The sequence below is a fragment of the Molossus molossus genome, unplaced genomic scaffold, assembly GCF_014108415.1.
Source record: "Molossus molossus isolate mMolMol1 unplaced genomic scaffold, mMolMol1.p scaffold_m16_p_20, whole genome shotgun sequence".
Taxonomy (NCBI): domain Eukaryota; kingdom Metazoa; phylum Chordata; class Mammalia; order Chiroptera; family Molossidae; genus Molossus; species Molossus molossus.
This window is the reverse complement of record NW_023425356.1, coordinates 24,755,866-24,774,821: the sequence shown is the minus strand read 5'-3', so window position 1 is coordinate 24,774,821 and position 18,956 is coordinate 24,755,866. Positions and strand designations below refer to the sequence as shown.

At 38.5% G+C, this 18,956-nt stretch overlaps 1 protein-coding gene across 4 annotated transcripts in view; it reads left to right on the top strand.

The window, feature by feature from the left end:
• The window catches only part of GON4L (gon-4 like), an 87,751-nt gene that overhangs the window by 6,873 nt on the left and 61,922 nt on the right, over window positions 1-18,956 (top strand). For 3 of the 4 annotated variants that reach the window (XR_004960998.1, XM_036273768.1, XM_036273770.1), the window contains exons 3-10: window positions 1,077-1,268; window positions 9,895-10,088; window positions 11,316-11,390; window positions 11,571-11,621; window positions 15,491-15,541; window positions 15,859-15,969; window positions 16,808-16,927; window positions 17,414-17,584. Coding sequence is in view for 3 of the 4 variants with exons in the window: in XM_036273768.1 (XP_036129661.1) it covers window positions 1,077-1,268; window positions 9,895-10,088; window positions 11,316-11,390; window positions 11,571-11,621; window positions 15,491-15,541; window positions 15,859-15,969; window positions 16,808-16,927; window positions 17,414-17,584 (965 nt within the window). In the remaining variant the exon portion in view is untranslated. The remainder of the gene's footprint in view (window positions 1-1,076; window positions 1,269-9,894; window positions 10,089-11,315; window positions 11,391-11,570; window positions 11,622-15,490; window positions 15,542-15,858; window positions 15,970-16,807; window positions 16,928-17,413; window positions 17,585-18,956) is intronic. The other variant, XM_036273769.1, reaches the window with a different exon arrangement.

The window sequence follows — 18,956 nt, the reverse complement described above, 5'->3', positions numbered from 1 at the left end:
CACTCTATCTGAAGATAAATGCAAAAATGTCCTCGGTGAGGATTAAAAATAATAATAATAATAATACTTTCATAAATACAGAAAGTACACAGTGAAAAATTAGTTATCCTTTCACTCTGTCCTCTTCCTTAAGTTATCTTCTCAAAAGCAATCACTGTTTAATAATTTCTTGTGTATATTCTATATTCTGTGTGTGTTTACTTTTGCTAATGCATGAATGTTTCTTTGCTTTTTTTAATGCTACACACTCCCTCAAAAAGAAAAATAGCACTCACGCCCTGGCTAGTTTGGCTCAGCAGTTAGAGCGTCAGCCTGCAGACCAGAGTCCTGGGTTTGGTTCCTGCTAAGGGCATGTACCTCGGTTGCAGTTTGTCCCCGGCCCCGGTTGGGGTTGAGTGGGTGGCAATCACTCGATGTGTCTCTCTCAAGTCTATGTTTCTCTCGGTCTCTTCCTCCCTCTCTCCTTCCTGTTGTGTCTGAAGATAAAATGCAAAAATGTCCTCGGGTGAGGATTAAAAAAAATTTTTATTTTAAAAGTAAAATAGCACTCATGAAGAGTTGGGTGAGAAAGGAAAAAGTTGTCTAATGAACTGTAAAACCATATATTAATAATTTTATAGTGATTTTTACTCTGTTTTGTAAAATTGATTTATAGTATCAGAAAGTTTAAGACATTTTATAGCGTACATCATTTGTAGTTAATTAAATGTGATGTTAATAGTTGTCTATATAAAGTATCCTTTTGCCATCAGTAATATATCCCCCTCTCTTAAAATTACAAATCTGATTTTTCTATAGGAAAAAATGCATATCTCACAGTGTCATAAAGCTAGGAAAAAAAGCCTAGCAGTTATCTACTTCAACCCTCTGACATTACAGATGAGTAAATTGGACGTGGACATATTTCAGCATTTTTCTTAGCACCCTGTCTTTAAGAGGGAGAAATGCCTGTATAGTATATGCATCATTAATTAATTTATCTAACTAAAAGGGACTTTATAACAAGATCCTGCTTTCTACAATAGAGAATGACTGAGAATGGCAAAAGTGTGAAGTAGTGTTTGTGATTCTTCCAGGAAAACCGCAGATGCATTCTGGAGGAGAGATGCCTTTATTGCCATCAGGCAACCACTCTGTAAAACTAGCAGCCCAGCCTGGGAAATCATCTCAGCCAGATTTCTGTGCTTCTCCTCAAGGAAAGCCACTCAGGACTTCAGATCATCAAGCTGAGGAAGAGATAGAGGATGATGGACTATTTATTCCAATGGGTAGGCTTTCTTTCTTTTTTTTTAAATTTAAAAATCCCTCTATTGACATATAATATGCAGAAAACTGCACATATCCTAAGACATGTAAGTTTATTAACTTTTCAGAGTTTGAATACACCCGTGTAACAGCAGCCAGATAAAAAAACAGAATATTACTGCCCTGGCTAGGTGGCTTACTTGGTTGGAGTGTTGTCCTATACACCAAATGTTGTGGGTTCGATTCCTAGTCAGGGCACATACCTGAGTTGCAGGTTTGGTTCCTGGTTGGGGTGCATATGGGAGGTGGTTATTTGATATTTGTCTCTCACATCAGTGTTTCTTTCTCTTTCTCTCCTCTCCCTCTAAGAACCAATGAACATATTCTTAGATGAAAATTTTTTTAAAAGAGCCTGACCAGTGTGGGTCAGTGTTTGAGCATTGTCCAGGAAGTCACCAGTTTGATTCCTGGTCAGGGCATGTGCCCAGGTTGTGGGCTAAATCCCCAGTGGGGGGCATGCAGGAGGTGGCCAGTTGAGGTTCTCTCTCATTGATATTTCTATCTCTCTCTCTCCCTCTTCGTTCCTGTTTCTCTAAAATCAATAAAGAAAAAAAGAAAAGAAAGAATATTATTGGTATACAAAAGTACTCCCTCTCCCTCTTTTTCTAAAATCAAAAAGAAAAAAAAATATATAGTTATGAAATTGTTCCACATTGTTGCATGTACTTGTAGATTGTTTATTTTCATTGCTATATAGTAGTATTCTGTTGTTAGAATATTCTACATCTTCTTTATCCATTTAACTCTTGCCCTATCTAGTGTGGTTCAGTTGATTGGAGCAATGTGCTGTGCATTGAAGGGCCTCAGGTTGGATTCTGCTCAGGGCACATACCCAGGTTGCAGGTTTGATCCCCAGTGTGGGCTCTCTTACAGAGGGAGCTGATTGATATTTCTCTCTCTCTCTCTCTCTCCCCCTCCCCCACCCTCTGCTCTTCCCCTTCCTTTTTCTCTAAAAAAAACCCTGAAAACTTAAAAAAGAAATCCTTACCCGAGGATATATTTTCATTTACCTTCAGATAGAGTGTGTGTGAGAGAGAGAGAGAAACATTGATGAGAGAGAACATTGATTGGCTGCTTCCTGCATGCCTCCCCGACTCAGGATTTGGCCCACAACCTGGGCATGTGCCCTGACCGGGAATAGAACCAGTGACCTCTTGGTACATGGGTCGACACTCAACCACTGAACCACAGTGGGTGGGCAAAAAAAGTTCTTTTAACTATATATTTTGTTGTGAAATATAACACACACAGATAAGTAAATAGACATTTTTATTCAACTTAACAAATGTTTATTTATTTAATCCTCACCCAAGGATATTTTTCCATTAATCTTCAGATAGAGTGGGAGGGGAAGAGAGAGAAGGAGAGACAGAGAGAGACATCGATGTAAGAGAGACACATCAACTGGTTTCCTCCTGCACGACCCTGACTGGGACGGGGGCAGGGAATGAACAGCAACCAAGGTACGTGCCCTTGATGGAATTGAACCCACTACTCTCGTCCTCAGGACAACGCTCTAACAGCTGAGTCATACCGGCCAGGGCTTAACAAATGGTTTTAAAGTGAACTATGATTTCTTTTTTCTATTTTTTTTTAACATTTTATTTATTTATTTTTTTATCCTCACTGGAAGACATTTTTTTGTTTTTCAGATAGAGTGGGAGGGAGGGAGGGAGGGAGGGAGAGAGGGAGACAGAGAGAAAGAGAGAGAGAGAGAGAGAGAGAAACATCAACGTGAAAGAGACACATCAAGTGGTTGCCACCCACACGACTCAACCAGGAAACAAGCTGCAACTGAGGTACATGCCCTTAGCGGGAACCGAACCCGAATCTCTCTGAACCGCAGGCCAACACTCTAACCACTGAGCAAAACCAGTTAGGGCTCTTTTTTCTATTTTTATTACAAATTACTGTGTAGGTTAGAAGTGGTGATAGTGAACATCTATGTCTCATTTCTGAACTTGGGGGAGATGTTCAGTATTCCTGTTATGTATGACAATAGTTGTAGGCTTTTTATTTTTTTTTTATTTTTTAGATCATTTAAAAAAATCGATTTTCGAGAGAGAGAGAGAGACGTAAAGACACATTGATTTGTTGTTTTACTTATTTATGCATTCATTGGTTGATTCTTTCATGTGCCCTGACCAGAGATCAAACCCACAACCTTGCAGTATCAGCACGATGCTCTAACCAACTAAGCTACCCGGCCAGGGCAGTTGTAGGCTTTTTGTATATTGTATCAGATTAAGAAAAAAATTTCTTTCTTTGTTTTCTGAGTGTTTTAATATATATTGAATTTTGTCAAGTGCTTTTTAAAAACATCTCTATTAAGAATATCATATGGTTTTTCTTCCTTATTCTGTTAATGTGGAGAATTATTTTGATTTTTCTTTTTTTAATGTCAGGTTTCTTGAGATATAATTACATGGAATAAAATTTATCCAATGACTTTTGAAAAATGTATACTGTTGTGTAACTACCACCACAATGAGTATATGGAATGTTTCTCTCACCTCCAAAGTTCCCTCATTCCCCTTTGCAGTTCTCCATTCTCAGCCTTTGGCAACCAATGATCTCATTTCTATTCTTAAAGTTTTGCATATATATATATGGTATCATGCAGTATGTAGACTTTTGCATCTGGTACCTTTCACTAAGTGAGATTAATTCACATGTGTTCCTTTTCATTGCCGGGTAGTATTCTATTGCATAGCTATACCACAGTATATTTATTTCTTCACCAGTTGATGGGATTTTGGGTTATTTCCAGTTTTTGTCTGTTATTACAAAAGCTCCTGTCACATGTAGGTCATTGATAGACTATGTTTTCGTTTTTCTTGGGCAAATAACTAGGAGTGGCATTGCTAGGTTTTATCGTAAATGTGTGTTTAACTGCCAAACTGTTTTCCAAAGTGACTGTATCAGTTTACATTTCCATCAGCAGTGTATGAGATTTATAGTTGATCTGCATCCTGGCCAGCAGTTGTCAGACTTTTAAATTTTATTTATTCTGGTAGGTGTATTTCTCTGTGTTTTTAACTTGCATTTCCCTAATGAATAATGACATAGAGCATATTTTCATGTGTTTATTTGCCATTTGTAGATCTTTTTTTGGTCAATTATTTGGTCATTATTTGTTGTTTGCCTTTATTCCTTTTCTAATTACTACAGATCTTGCAGGAGATACTTTGAATCTGTGGATATACACTGTTTCTCCTCAATTTTTTGACCACTAATTATAGCATTCATTGTAGGTGGATCGCCTACAGTAATTACTACTGTGTTGTTCTAATGGTGATTTTCTATTTCTCTCATTACTTCAACATTTATTAATTGGAATTTTTTTATTAAGAAGAGCTGGCCCTTCTTCCTCATTTCTTTATTTATTTTTTAATATGAGTATAGAAGTATGGACTTGTGGATATTTATTTATTTTTTAATAATTTTTGTCTTTATTGATTTTAGAGAGAGAGAAAGGGAGAGGGAGAGAGAGAGAAACCTTGATGAGAGAGAAACATTAATTGGCCACCTCTTGCATGCCCCTCACAGTGGATCAGGCTCACAACCTGGGCATGTGCCCTGACCAGGAATTGAACCAGCCACCTCTTGGTGTGTGGGTCAGTGCTCCACTACACCAACCAGGCTCATGGATATTTTATTTTATGATTTGAGTTATAGGGCAATACTATCATTATTTATTTTGCTTAAATTGTTTCAGCATTAGTTATGGGAACTACTTCAGGTTTTATTTTTATGGGTTATGTTTTTGTTTTGTTTTGTTTTTCAATCCTCAGCCAAGATATGTTTATTAAGGTGGTGATGAGGGGAAAGAGAGAGAGAGAGAAACATCATTGTGAGAGAGATACATTGATCTGGGTTGCCTTGCGTACGCACCTCAGGGATCTAACCGCAACTGGGGTAAGTGCCCTGACTGGGAATTGAACCCATGACCTTTTGTTGTATGGGCAACGCTTCAGCCAATTGAGCCACATTGGCCAGGGAATATGGGTTATGTTTTTGGTTTCATATAAAGGAACTCTTAGCCTAATCCAGTGTCACAAAGTTTTTTTTTCCCTGTTTTCTTCTAGAAGTTATATAGTTGTTTTTTTAAAACTTGTAGAGAACTTTGGTAAAAGTTTATTTGAGCCAAACAACATTTGCCAGGGAGCAAGATTTCATATGCTCCAGAGAACAGCAGGGTTTTTTTTTTAATGTTTTAAATTGATTTTAGAGAGAGGAAGGGAGAGAGAGAGAAAGAAATATCAACGTTGATGTGTGAGAGAAACATCAATTTGTTGCATTTTGTACATGCCCTGACTAGGAATCACACTTGCAACCTGGGTATGTGCCTTGACCAGATTGAATCTGCCACCTTTTGTTGTACGGGACAATGCTCCATCCAATTTAGCCATACCAGCCAGGGCTAGATGCTGTATAATTTCACATACTATGTTTAAGGATGTGATCTATTTTGAGTTAATTTTTGTAAAATGTGTGAACTATAGTTGAGATGCCTTTTTCTTTTTGCATATGGACGACCAGTTGTTTCAGCAGTGTTTGTTGAAAAGATTCTCTTTTTGCCCAGCCAGTATGGCTCAGTGGTTGAGCATCAACCATGCACCAAGGGGTCACTGGTTTGATTCCTGGTCAGGGCACATGCTCAGGTTGTGGGCTCAATCCCCAGTGGGGGCGTGCAGGAGGTGGCCAGTCGATGTTCTCTCTCGTCAGTGTTTTTATCTCTCTCTCCCTCTTCCTTCTTCTCTCTCTAAAATCAATAAAGAAAAAAAAAAAAAGATTCTCTTTTCTATGAAAAAAAATCATTTGAGCCCTGGCTAGGTTGCTCAGTTTGTTAAAGCATCATGCTGATATGCCAAGGTTGCAGGCTCGATCCCCAGTCAAAACACACACAAGAATCAACAAATGAATTCATTAAGTGGAACAACAAATTACTCTTTTTCTTTCTCAAATCAACAAATAAAAAAATTTTTTAATTACTTGACCAGCCCTGACCGGTTTGGCTCAGCGGTTAGAACGTTGGCCCACGGTCCAGAGAGACCCTGGTTCGGTTCCCGTTAGGGGCACGTACCTCAGTTGCAGTTTGTCCCTGGCCCCAATTGGTGTTGTGCAGGAGGCAGCCACTTGGTGTGTCTGTCTCACATCAATGTTTCTCTCTCTCTCTCTCTCTCCCTCCTACTCTATCTGAACAAAAATGGAAAAGTGTCCTCGGGTGAGGATAAAAAAAAAAAATTACTTGACCATATTTGTATAGGTCTTTTCTGAACTCTGTTCTTGTCCATTGATCTAGGTATCTAACCTTCACCAATACCACATAGTCTTTTATTTTTTATTTATTTATTTATTTTTATCCTCACCGGAGGATATTTTTCCATTTTTTGTACAGATAGAATGGGAGGGAGAAAGAGGAAGGGAGAGAGAGTGAGAAACATCGACGTGAAGGGACACATCGAGTGGCTGCCACCCGCACGACCAACCAGGGCCAGGGACAAACTGCAACCGAGGTATGTGCCCTTAGCGGGAACCGAACCCTGGTCTCTCCAAACCGCAGGCCGACGCTCTAACCGCTGAGCAAAACTAGCCAGGGCCCACATAGTCTTTTAATATAACCTAGGCTTACTATCAGATAGTCTTGAGTCTTCAAACTTTGTTCTTTTTTAAAAAGATTATTGGGCTATAAATTTTGAAATTGTCATTTTCTTCAAAAATACCTGCTAGAATATTGATTGGTAATGAATCTGTGGATCAGTGTGGAAAAGTTGCCATCTGAACAATATTGACTCTACTAATCCATGGACAAGATTTCTTTCTCTATAGGTCTTTTACATTTTTAGCAATATTTTGTAATATTTAGTATATATATTTATTAATTCTCAACTGAGGATATTTTTTTCATTGATTTTTAGAGAGAATGGAAGGGAAGGAGTCAGCGGGAGTGGAGAGGTGGGTAGATGGAGAGAGAGAGAGAAGCATCTATGGTCACATCGATTGGTGGCTTCCTGCACACTCCCTGACTAGGGGCGGGAATCGATCCTGCAACCCCGGTATGTGCTCTTGACTGGGAATAGAACTTAAGATCCTTTGGACTTCGGGCTGACACTGTAACCACTGAGCCACACCGGTCAGGGCAGCATATACATTTTAATGTATGTTCTTAGATTTTTGAAACACCTAAGTGTTTTTTTTAAAATATTTTTTCTTTATTGATTTTAGAGAGGGGGGCGAGAGAGATAGAAACATCTATGAGAGAGAACATCAATTGGCTACCACCTGCATGTCCCCCACTGGGGATTGGGCCCACAACCTCGTTATGTGCCCTGACTGGGAATCGAACCAGCAAACTCTTGGTGCATTGGTCGATGCTCAGCCATTGAGCCACACCAGCTGGGTTTATCCTAATATCAGTTTTTCTTTTCAATTTCCAATTGTTCATTGCTGGTATATAGAAATATAGTAGATTTTAGTATATTTTGGTATAACTTGTGACCTTGCTATATATTCACTTATTTGCTCTATATGCTTTTTTTGTAGATTCTTTGGGAATTTCTTACATAGATAATTATGCCATCTTCAGGTAGATTTTTTTTCTCTTTCTTTCCAATTTGTGTCTTTTATTTTTCCCTTTCTTTTGCATTCTATTTTTCTCTCTTTTGTCCTCCCCGTCCTGTTTTCTCTCCCACTCCCTTTTCATATGTCAATTTCATCTTACTGCACACTGTACAATGTTGAAGAGAAGTGAAAGCCAGCATCTTGCCTTTGTTCCTGATCTCTTAGGGGAAATTTATTGTCCTTCACATTTGGTTGTTTATAGCTGTTGTTTATCATATTGAAGAATTTCTCTGCTATTCCTAGTTGTTGAGAGTTTTTATCATGAGTTGATGTTGGATCTTGTGAAAGCTTTTTCTGTGTATCTATTTATTCTGTTTTGTTTTTAATTTGATGATATAGTGAATTCTACTGATGGATTTTCAAATTTCAAAGCAATATTATATTTCTGGGATAAAGCACTCCTTTTATCATGATTTATTACTCTCTTGATACATTGATGGATTTGATTTGCTAATTATTTTATTAAGGGTTTTTATGTTTGTGGTCTATAGGTTTTTTTTGTTTTACTATAATGTCTTTGTCTCGTTTTGGTATTAGGGTAACATTGACCTTATACAATGCTTTGGGAAGCACTCCCTTCTCTTTTCTCTCTCTCTCTCTTTTTTTTTTCTTTATTGATTTTAGAGGGAAGAAGGGAGAGAGAGAGAGAGAGAGAGAGAGAGAGAGAGAGTTAGAAACATTGATGAGAGACAAACATCTATTGGCTTCCTCCTGCATGCCCCCCACTGGGGATTGGGCCCACAACCTGGGCATGTGCCGTGACTGGAAATTGAACTGGTGACTTCTTGGTGCATGGGTCAGTGCTCAACCACTGAGCCACAGTGGCTGGGCTCTTTCTCTCATTTTTTTCAGAATTTGTATGAATCGGTATTATTTCTTCCTTAATGTTTTGTTGAATGCACTAGTGAAGTCATCTGGGCCTGGCCTTTCTTTGTAGGATATTTTAAACTATGAATTCAATTTCTTTAGTAGATATTGGACTATTCAATATCTATTTGCTTTTGAGTGAGTTTTGACAATTGGTGTTCTACAAGGTATTTGTTCCATCCAAGTTGACAAATTTATTGGCATAAAATTTTTCATAATATGTTATCTTTTTTTTTTTTTATCTTCACCTGAGGACATTTTTGCATTTTATATTCAGATACAGCAGGAGGGAGAGAGGGAGGAAGAGACAGAGAGAAACATCGACACACAACCCCAACCAGGGCTGGGGACAAACTGCAACCGAGGTACATGCCCTTAGCGGGAACTGAACCCGGGACTCTCTGGTCTATGGGCTGTCACTCTAACTGCTGAGCCAAACTGGCCAGGGCTGTTATTTTTTTTTAAAAATGTTTTCATTGAGTTCTTAGAGAAGAAGGAAGAGAAAGAGAGAGAGAGAAGGAAATACTGATTGGCTGCTTCCTGTATGCATCCCAGAGGGGGATGAAACTCACAATCTGGATATTTGCCCTAACTAGGAATTGAACTTTCTGTGCATGGGACAATGCCTAAACAACTGAGCCACACTGGTGGCCAGGGCTTTTTGTTATCTTTTTAATATCTATAGGATCTATAATGATGTCTGCTCTTTTATTTCATTTAAAAAATATACTTTTATTGATTTTTAGAGAGGTACGGGTAGAGTATCTAAAAATCTATGTGAGAACTAAGCCTCAGTTTTGTCATCTGTATAGTGGGAAAAAGTATAGTCCCTACCTCCTTATGAGGAGTAAGTGAATGAATACATATAAAGTGTGTAGAAGACTTTCTGATATACAATAAATATTCAGTGAAAATTAGGTATTAATACTATGACAGTTCTACCACCTCTACAATTACCACCACTACCACATCATAGTCTTTGATTTCCAGGGCCAGGCCGTTCACAGCTTGTTTTTCTTTTACCAGGTTGCCTTTTGGGGTTAAGTTCTGGGATCAATTATTTTAGAGATTCTGGTGATGTTCTTGGTTTATTTGCAGAAGAGCAAGACAATGAAGACAGTGAGAAAAGGCAGAAAAAGAAAAAGGGTACCAAGAGGAAACGAGATGGAAGGGGTCAAGAAGAAGGGACTTTGGCTTATGACCCGAAACTGGATGATATGCTTGACCGTACCTTAGAGGATGGTGCCAAGCAGCACAATCTGACAGCAGTCAATGTGCGAAACATCCTTCATGTGAGTAAGACTGGGACGGCTATGTAACTGGAATGGAAATTTTTCATGGAAAGCAAATAAAAGTACTCAGGAAATTCTTGACTCTTGGTATGTGAATTACTAATTTTGTGTTACCTATGGCAAAACATGTTACATTTCGGGATAGCGTCTTTCTCATGCTGGCCAGTTTGGCTCAGCAGTTATAGTGTCAACCCGAGGACCAAAGGGTTTCGGGTTCAGTTCCCAGTCATGGGCATATACTTCGGTTGCAGGATTGATCCTGGCCCTGGTTGGGGTCGTGTGGGAGGAAACCAATTGATGTGTCTCTCTCACATTGATGTTTTTCTCTCTCTCTCTCCCTCCCTCCCTCCCTTCCACTCTATCTAAAAATCAATGGAAAAATATTCCTCAGGTGAGGATTGAAAAAAAAAGATAGCTTTCTCTTTGCACTCAACACATATTTGAAATATGAAAACATGTTAAGAGCTTAAATGGGAAGATAAACTGTTCCTCTGCTTCCTTTCACTGATTTTTTATTTTTTATTTTTTTATCCTCACCCGAGGACATTTTTCCATTTTTTGTTAAGACAGAGTAGGAGGGAGAGAGAGAGAGAAACATTGATGTGAAAGGGACACACCGAGTGGCTGCCACCCGCACGACCAACCAGGGCCAAGGACAAACTGCAACCAAGGTACGTGCCCTTAGCGGGAACTGAACCCAGGTCTTTCTGGACCGCAGGCCAACGCTCTAACCGCTGAGCCAAACCGGCCAGGGCATCCTTCCACTGATTTGATTGTTTATTATTTATCAGATTTGAAGATTATAATGTTGATACTGGATTTACTCTTTAGTGGGTTAATATGCTTGAAAAGATGCCCAGTTGACAGTTTACAGTACTTTGCACATATTGTTCTTGGATATGTAGAAGCACAGCTATTTACAAAACATTTGTTATTACTGTTTCTCTTAGGCATATAGTTACTTCAGAATCTCTTTTTATGTAAGCCATTCCTATTCCCTGTTGCAGCTAATAAGATGGTCCAGTTGCTGCTACATTGCTTAAAGCTGTGTGTTTTTGTCCAAAACTTGCTTCTTTGCTTTTAGTTGCCTTGCATTAACCCAGTCTGAAACTTTTGAGCATCTAGCTCTCATATTTCTCTACACATGTCTAACAGAATTACAGAGAGATGAGTATTATCTAGATGACGCATCTCTATTGCATAATATGAAATTTCTTCTTTCTCCAGGAAGTAATCACAAATGAACATGTGGTAGCGATGATGAAAGCAGCCATCAGTGAGACTGAAGATATGCCAATGTTTGTGAGTAGTTGATTGCCATTTTTTTTAATGTCATGTAACAGAGCTACCTGTGAACTGGCTAAATGTAGGAAGTCACTCAAAGTCTGTAAATAGTTTGACAGTTGGAGACAAAGTTAGCATCTCAAAATTCAAGAATTACATGATGATTTTTATTGACTCTTCTTATTTTTCCCTTTTTAGGAGCCCAAAATGACACGCTCTAAACTTAAGGAAGTGGTGGAAAAAGGAGTGGTGGGTGTTCTGTTTTTTCTTTATTGTTTATTTAGGCTGGTAAATAAAATCTAATTTCAGTTATTTATAGGGGGAAAATATAGAGAAAATTTATTGTGGTCTGGGTTTGCCTTCTTAAAGGAAGATTTATAAAAGACAAGTAAAGCTAGAATATATGAAATCATCATCATAGTTTATTTTTATGCTTTTTATGAAGTACTAGGTAGATATCCATTTAGAATTGTTGAAAGCAATGAGAGGTCAGTTGTTCTATTCATGTTATATGTGGCATTGTTTAGAGTAGTATTTTTCATAGTGTGTCCCAGGGACCTCTTGCATTAAAATGACCCTGGTATAGGTGCCCTCAGGAGTGCTTATTAAAAATGCATCTTCTTTTTTTTTTTTTAAATTGTTTTTTCTTTATTATGTTAGAGAGAGAGGAAGGGAGAAGGAGAGATAGAAACATTGATGAGAGAACATCAATTGGCCTCCTCCTGCATGTCCCCCACTGGGGATAGGGCCCACAACCTGGGCATGTGCCCTGACCGGGAATCGAACTGGCAACCTCTTGGTGCATGGGTTAATGCTCAACCACTGAGCCACACTGGCCGGGCAAAAATGCATATTCTTGAGCTCACTTCAGAACTAGAAATTGGAGTCCATGGGTAGGGCCTGGGAATATGTATTGTTCAAAACACACTAGTTCCTTGTTTTGTACACCAAAGTATGAGAACCACTTGAAGACTTCTGGAGTATTTTGGTACAGCAAGGTCTTTGATGCTTGGAACTATGTTACATCCTGTTTAACAAACACTTGTCCAGTTTGCGCTTACCTTCTGTGACAGGCAGGTGATAGTTCTGAGGGAGTCCATCTATCTCTGAGAGGAAGGAAGATGGACCCAACATGCATATTGTAATTTTTTTTTTTTTTAATCCTCACTCGACATTTTTCCATTTTTGTTCAGATAGAGTGGGAGGGAGGGAGAGAGAGAGAAACATCAACATGAAAGGGACACATCAAGTGGCTGCCTCGCGCACAACCCCAACCGGGGCCAGGGACAAACTGCAACTGAGGTACGTGCCCTTAGCGGGAACCGAACCCGGGTCTCTCTGGACCATGGGCTGACGCTCTAACCGCTGAGCCAAACCGGCCAGGGCGCATATTATAAGTTTTATGTTTGTCCAGTCTGTTCCTTGCAACCTTATAGAAGAAATGTCTGTTTCTCTTCCACATGACCTTTCCTCTAGTTGAAGAAAACTAGCATGTCTTTTTCTAATATTCTTTTCTTGCTAAACGTCCCCCAATTTTTTATTGGTCTCTATGTGACAAGGCTTTGAGTACTTTCACCAATCACCCTTTTCTTCTCAATTTGCCTAGTTTGTCTATATTCTTTTAAAAGTATGCCAAAGTGGGATCTATTGCTCTAGATGTGTTTTAACTAGTACAGAGTAAAGTTAGGTTATGCCCACAATATTCCAGATACTATATTTCTCTTAATGTAGCCTGAGGTTGCATTGGGTGGTTTTTTGTTTTGTTTTGTTTTGGATAGCCACATCATATTTTTTAGTTTAAGCAGCTAACCCTGGTTGCATTAAGTGAAATGTCATCTTTTTATAGGAAGTAAACAAATGAACATGTGGTAGCTATGAGTGAGACATCAGTGAGACAGAAGTTGTATAAAAACTACCTGATATACATAGTATAATTAACATTAATTCCATGTTTGTTTTGGAATAAAAGATCAACCATGAATATAGGTGTAGAGAAGTTGAACAACCCAAGACTGTAGTTTATGTGGGAGAGTGGGATTAGAGATCCTCTTGCTTCTTAATGCTTAATAGACTGACTCCAATACACTTCCAGATGCTACTTTGCCTTCGAAATCCATCAGGAAGGCAAAGTAACATCTGGAAATGTATTGGAGTTACCAACCATTAGGTTGGTTCAGAAATACACATGAGAAGGAATATGGACCTGAATCACATCATTTTCTTTGCACTTTGTATGGGCCTAGTTACACAGAGCTAGATAAGTGACCAGAACATGGCAGGGCTGAGATATGGAAAACCTGAGGTTCCTTGTAGAGATAGAACCAAGTGACCTCTTACATTTTGTTCAAGATGATTTTGATTGGGTCACAAGAAAATGGTCAAGAAATTATTCGCTCTAGCCCTGGCCTGTGTAGCTCAGCTGGTTGAGCATTGTCCCATATACCAGAGGTTGTCAGTTTGATTCCCAGTCAGGGCACATGCTTGAGTTGCAAGCTGGATCCCTAATAGGGGGTGTCCAGGAGGCAGCCCGTTGATGTTTCCTTCTCACATCAATGTTTCTCCCCACCTCCCCCTCAAATCACTAAAAACATATTTTAAAAAAAAGAGCCCGGCCGGTGTGGCTCAGTGGATTGAACATCGTTCCATGGACTGAGGGGTCTTGGTTCAATTCCCAGTCAGGGCATATGCCCAGGTTTCGGGCTTGATCCCCAGTAGGGGGCATGCAGAAGGCAGCCAATAGATGTTTCTCTATCACATCGATGTTTCTATCTCTCCCTTTCTTTCCGTCTAAAAAATCAATAAAAACATTTTTGTTTTATTTATTTATTTTTAAATTTTTTCTTTATTGATTTTAGAGAGAGAGGAAGGTAGAGGGAGAGAGATATAAAAACTTCAATGAGAGAACATCGATTGGTCGTGTCCTGCATGCCCCCCCTGGGGATTGGGCTCACAACCTGGGCATGTGCCCTGACCAGGAATCAAACCAGGACCTCTCAGTCCATGCGACGATGCTCAATCCACTGAGCCACACTGGCTGGGCTATTTTATTTTATAATGTATTTTTTTTTAATGTTTTTATTGATTTTTTTTTTTTTTTTTTTTTAGAGAGAGAGTAAGGGAGAGAGAGAAACATTGACTCCTGCATGCCCCGTACTGGGAATTGAGTCTACAATCCGGTCATATGCCCTGACTGGGAATGGCACTGCTGGACCTCTCAGTCCATGGGACAACACTCAGTCCACTGAGCCACACTGGCCAGGTGCAAATCGACTGTTTTAAAACGTGAAAAAAGTTTCTCTGGCTGGTTTGGTTCAGCGGTTACAGCATCGGCCTGTGGTCCAGAGAGACCCGGGTTCGGTTCCCGCTAAAGGCATGTACCTCGGTTGCAGTTTGTCCCTGGCCCTGGCTAGGTCGTGCGGGTGGCAACCTCTCGATGTGTCCCTTTCACGTCGATATTTCTCTCTCTCTCTCTCTCTCTCCCTCCCACTCTATCTGAACAAAAAGAAAAAGAAAAATGTCCTCAGGTGAGGATATAAAAAAAAAAAAAAAGTTGAAAGAATTTTAGAGAATCCGTATTCCATCTAGATTTATCTGTTGTAAAATTTTGCCATATTTGCTTTATAACTCTATATCTATCTATTGTTTTTTCCTGTACTGTTTGAAAATAAGGTGTGGAAAACTTGACACTTCACCTCTAAATCTTTCCATAAGAACTTTTTGTGGCTGGCTTTTTGGAGGCATAATTATGGTAGTTTTATGTAATTGACTAAAGAAAAATTACTGATGTCAGAGGCTACTATCACCTATAAAAGTATAATTTACAAATAGTTTTCACATTTATTATTCCATGTGAACGAAGGCTGTGAAATACAGTAGGCAAGACAGATACAGAGTCTTAGTAGGTGTAAGGCAGAAATGCTAATGATGGAAATAGATTCCTCACCTTCTGTCAAGCTCTGACAAATATGAGAGTATACCCTCAGGGATAATCAATACCCCTAGCTCAGGGCAGTTCCATGTTAGGTAGATGGCTCTTTGTAATGGTAAAGAGGAAGTAAAAATGGAAAACAGTTTGTTTCAGTTAAGAGAACTTAATTACTTATATTCTTTGTTGGTAGGTAATTCCAACATGGAATATTTCACCAATTAAGAAAGCCAATGAAATTAAGGTAAATTTGGATGAGGTAATTCTTATTCTTTTCCTGAAAGACTTCATCAGTTTTTAAACCTAAGTAATTTCTATTTGTTAACATTTTGGGGACTTTTAATTTAAACTTAAAATTTCAGCTTTAATTTTCCTATTGTGTTACTCCTATGTTTGACTCTTACTAGGAGTCTCTTTAACTCCTGCCTCGTTACTTGCTTTAGCTCATTGTGCTCTTAGGATTTTTTTTTTTCTGCTCTGCCTTTTCCCCCTTATTTTCCAAATATATATGATTTATATTTCCTATTTACTTTATTTCTTTCTGTAATTATACTTGTGAAGCCTCCTCAGTTTGTGGATATCAACCTCGAAGAAGATGATTCCTCAGATGAAGAGTACCAGCCAGATGATGAAGAAGAAGATGAGACTGCTGAAGAGGTCAGTGGTGACCCTGTGAGTGTTAGTTGATAATATAGAAAAAAATTTTGTTCAATAAGGCAGAGTATATTTTCTTCCTTAGTCATGTCACCTGTTCTAGAGAGAAGATTGAGACAGTTCTTTCTTCTCACTTCGCATAAATCCAAGACTATGAAGTTTTTTCACACTCTTAATTTTTCCCATCTTATATTATGAAATATAACGCATAACTGTATATACAATAAAAATTAAAATGTACAGCTTAATTATAAAGCTAATTCTCATGAAAATTCCCCAAAGTCATTAAATATAACATAGCCAGGATGTCCTTCCTGATCATAATCATTTCTCTTCCCCTAAGGATAACCACCATCCTGACATTTTGGTAATTACTTCCTTGTTTTTCTTTATATTTATATCACCTAAATGTGTAGGTCTACACACTATAGTTACTGTTTTTGAATGTATTCTTTTGTGTTTGTATTGTATGTGTACACAAAAGTGTATGTATGTATTCTTTTGACTTTCTTTTGTTCAGCATTAATCCTTTGAGATTCATCTATACTGCTGTTTATAGCTATAGTTAATTTTTATCTCTGTAATATTCTATTTCTTAATGCCTTCTTTGACTTGTTTGTAAAAGGATTTTTAATGAATGCCTTACAATTTTATAAAGTTTGTGTTGCTGATGAGCGTAGTGATGTGATGATTCCTGTTCCCACCTTCAAAGTATTAAGCTTCTATTTAAAGTATTTTCTCTTACTCTGACTAATTGAGTGATTGCTAGTTTGTGATTCATTCTCTTGAGATATTTCAAACTGAGTGGAATAAGGTAGAGGTATAAATATAATAGTGAACTGGATTTGTTTTGTAGAGTTTATTGGAAAGTGATGTTGAAAGCACTGCTTCGTCTCCACGTGGGGCAAAGAAATCCAGATTGAGGCAGTCTTCTGAGATGACTGAAACAGATGAAGAGAGCGGCATATTATCAGAGGTATATCTGCACCATAAGAAAGAGATAAGTTATAACTGTATACATTCTGAACTATTACCTTTTGCCAAACATGAATCAAGATCAGTAATCATGCCAGTATCTTCCTGAAATTTTTGACTGCTTATAGCTATTTAAATTTTAAAGTCTCTTAAACCAAGGAACATTTAAGAGAAAACTGAACTCAGTGATAGGGAGGGAGCTTTTCTGAGTTCTCATTAATATTGTCCTAAAGTCATTTTTATTAGATTTCCCACTTTTGGTAACCTAAGTAGCATCCTGTTGGCTTTATTGGAAATAGCATGAAGCCTAATTAGGTTAATATACTTGACAGAACCTTTGTTTTAATGTATCTCTGTCTAGATGGGAAGAGCAAGATCACTAGCATATAAAGATATGCCTCTCTCTCCCTATGCTTCTTTTATTTTTTTCCCTCTCTCCCTTCCTCCCTTCTGTTTATATTTTAATGTGCTTGCATCTTTTAATCAGGCTGAGAAAGTTACCACACCTGCCGTCAGGCACATCAGTGCTGAGGTAGTACCCATGGGGCCTCCACCCCCCCCAAAGCCCAAGCAGACCAGGGATAGTACTTTCATGGAGAAGTTGCATGCTGTGGATGAGGAACTGGCTTCCAGTCCAGTCTGCATGGATTCTTTCCAGGTAAACATAATTCTAAATCACTGAGAAAGTCAAATGGAGTAATTTATTTGGTGCTCAGGTTGGGAAGGGAGAGGGGAAGATATTAAATTCTGATATAATAAGTAAAAGTTATGAAATTGTAAGTCTTTTATACTTTATTGTGCTATGTTATTATGAAAATGGCAGCTTCTAAGGAAGGAGTAAGGTATGTGAAAGCATTTTAAAATGTGGAACATAGGAATAACCATCAACCATATTCTACAAACACTAACTTTTACCACATCTCTCCCTCTTTTTCACTCTATTCACATATTTTTTTCTCCTGAATCACTTATAGTATGTTGCAGTCATGATGCTGTTTTACCTCTAAATACTTCAGTGTGAATTTCCTGAATGTGAAGACATTTGGTTATGAAAATAAGGGCACAGTAATATTATCTAATCTATTGAAGTCTTCATTTAGATTTTACTAATTGTCCCAATAATGTCCTTTATAGCAAAATAATTTTTTTTTTTTGCTCATGCAGGGGCCAATCCACAATTGTGTGTTGTATCTTCATCTCTTTTAATCTGGAACAGCAGTTTCTCAATCTTTCTTTGTCTTTTATAGCCTTGCCTTTTTTTTTTTTTTTTTAAGTTAATTGTTACTCGAGGACATTTTCCCACTAATTTTTAGACAGAGTGGAAGGGAAGTAGGGAGGGAGGTGGAGAGAGAGAGAGTGAGGGACAGAGACATTGAATGATTGCCACCTGTATGACCCCACCCAGGGCTGGATCGAACCTGCAACCCAGGTATGTGCCCTTGACCAAGAATTGAACCTGAGACCCTTTGGTTGTTGGGCCAACACTCTAACCAATGAGCCAAATTGACCAAGGCTAGCCTTGACATTTTTTAACCATATAGAACAATTATTTTACAAAATGTTCCTCAGTTTTACTTTTTAAAATATATGCTCATAATAGGATTCAGATTATGCACTTTTGGCACAAATATTATAGGAGCAGCATGTCGTTTTTAGTGCTCCATATCAGGAGACATATCACATGTGTAATGATAATGTTTTATTTAAAGATTCTTTTTCCTTTATTGATTTTAGAGAGGAAGGGAGAGGAGAGGGGGAGAGAGAGAAACATTGATGAGAGAGAACATCGATTGGCTGCCTCCTGCATGCCCCCCACTGGGGATTGTGCCCACAATCTGGGCATGTGTCCTGACTGGAAATTGAACCGGGGACCTCTTGGTGCATGGGTCGACACTCAACCACTGAGCCACACTGGCCAGACTAAAGATTTTTTTAATTAATTTTTACAGAGAGAGGGAGAGAGAGAGAGAGAAATGTTGATGTGAGAGTGATACATTAATTGGCTGTCTCCTGCATGCCCCCTACCAGGG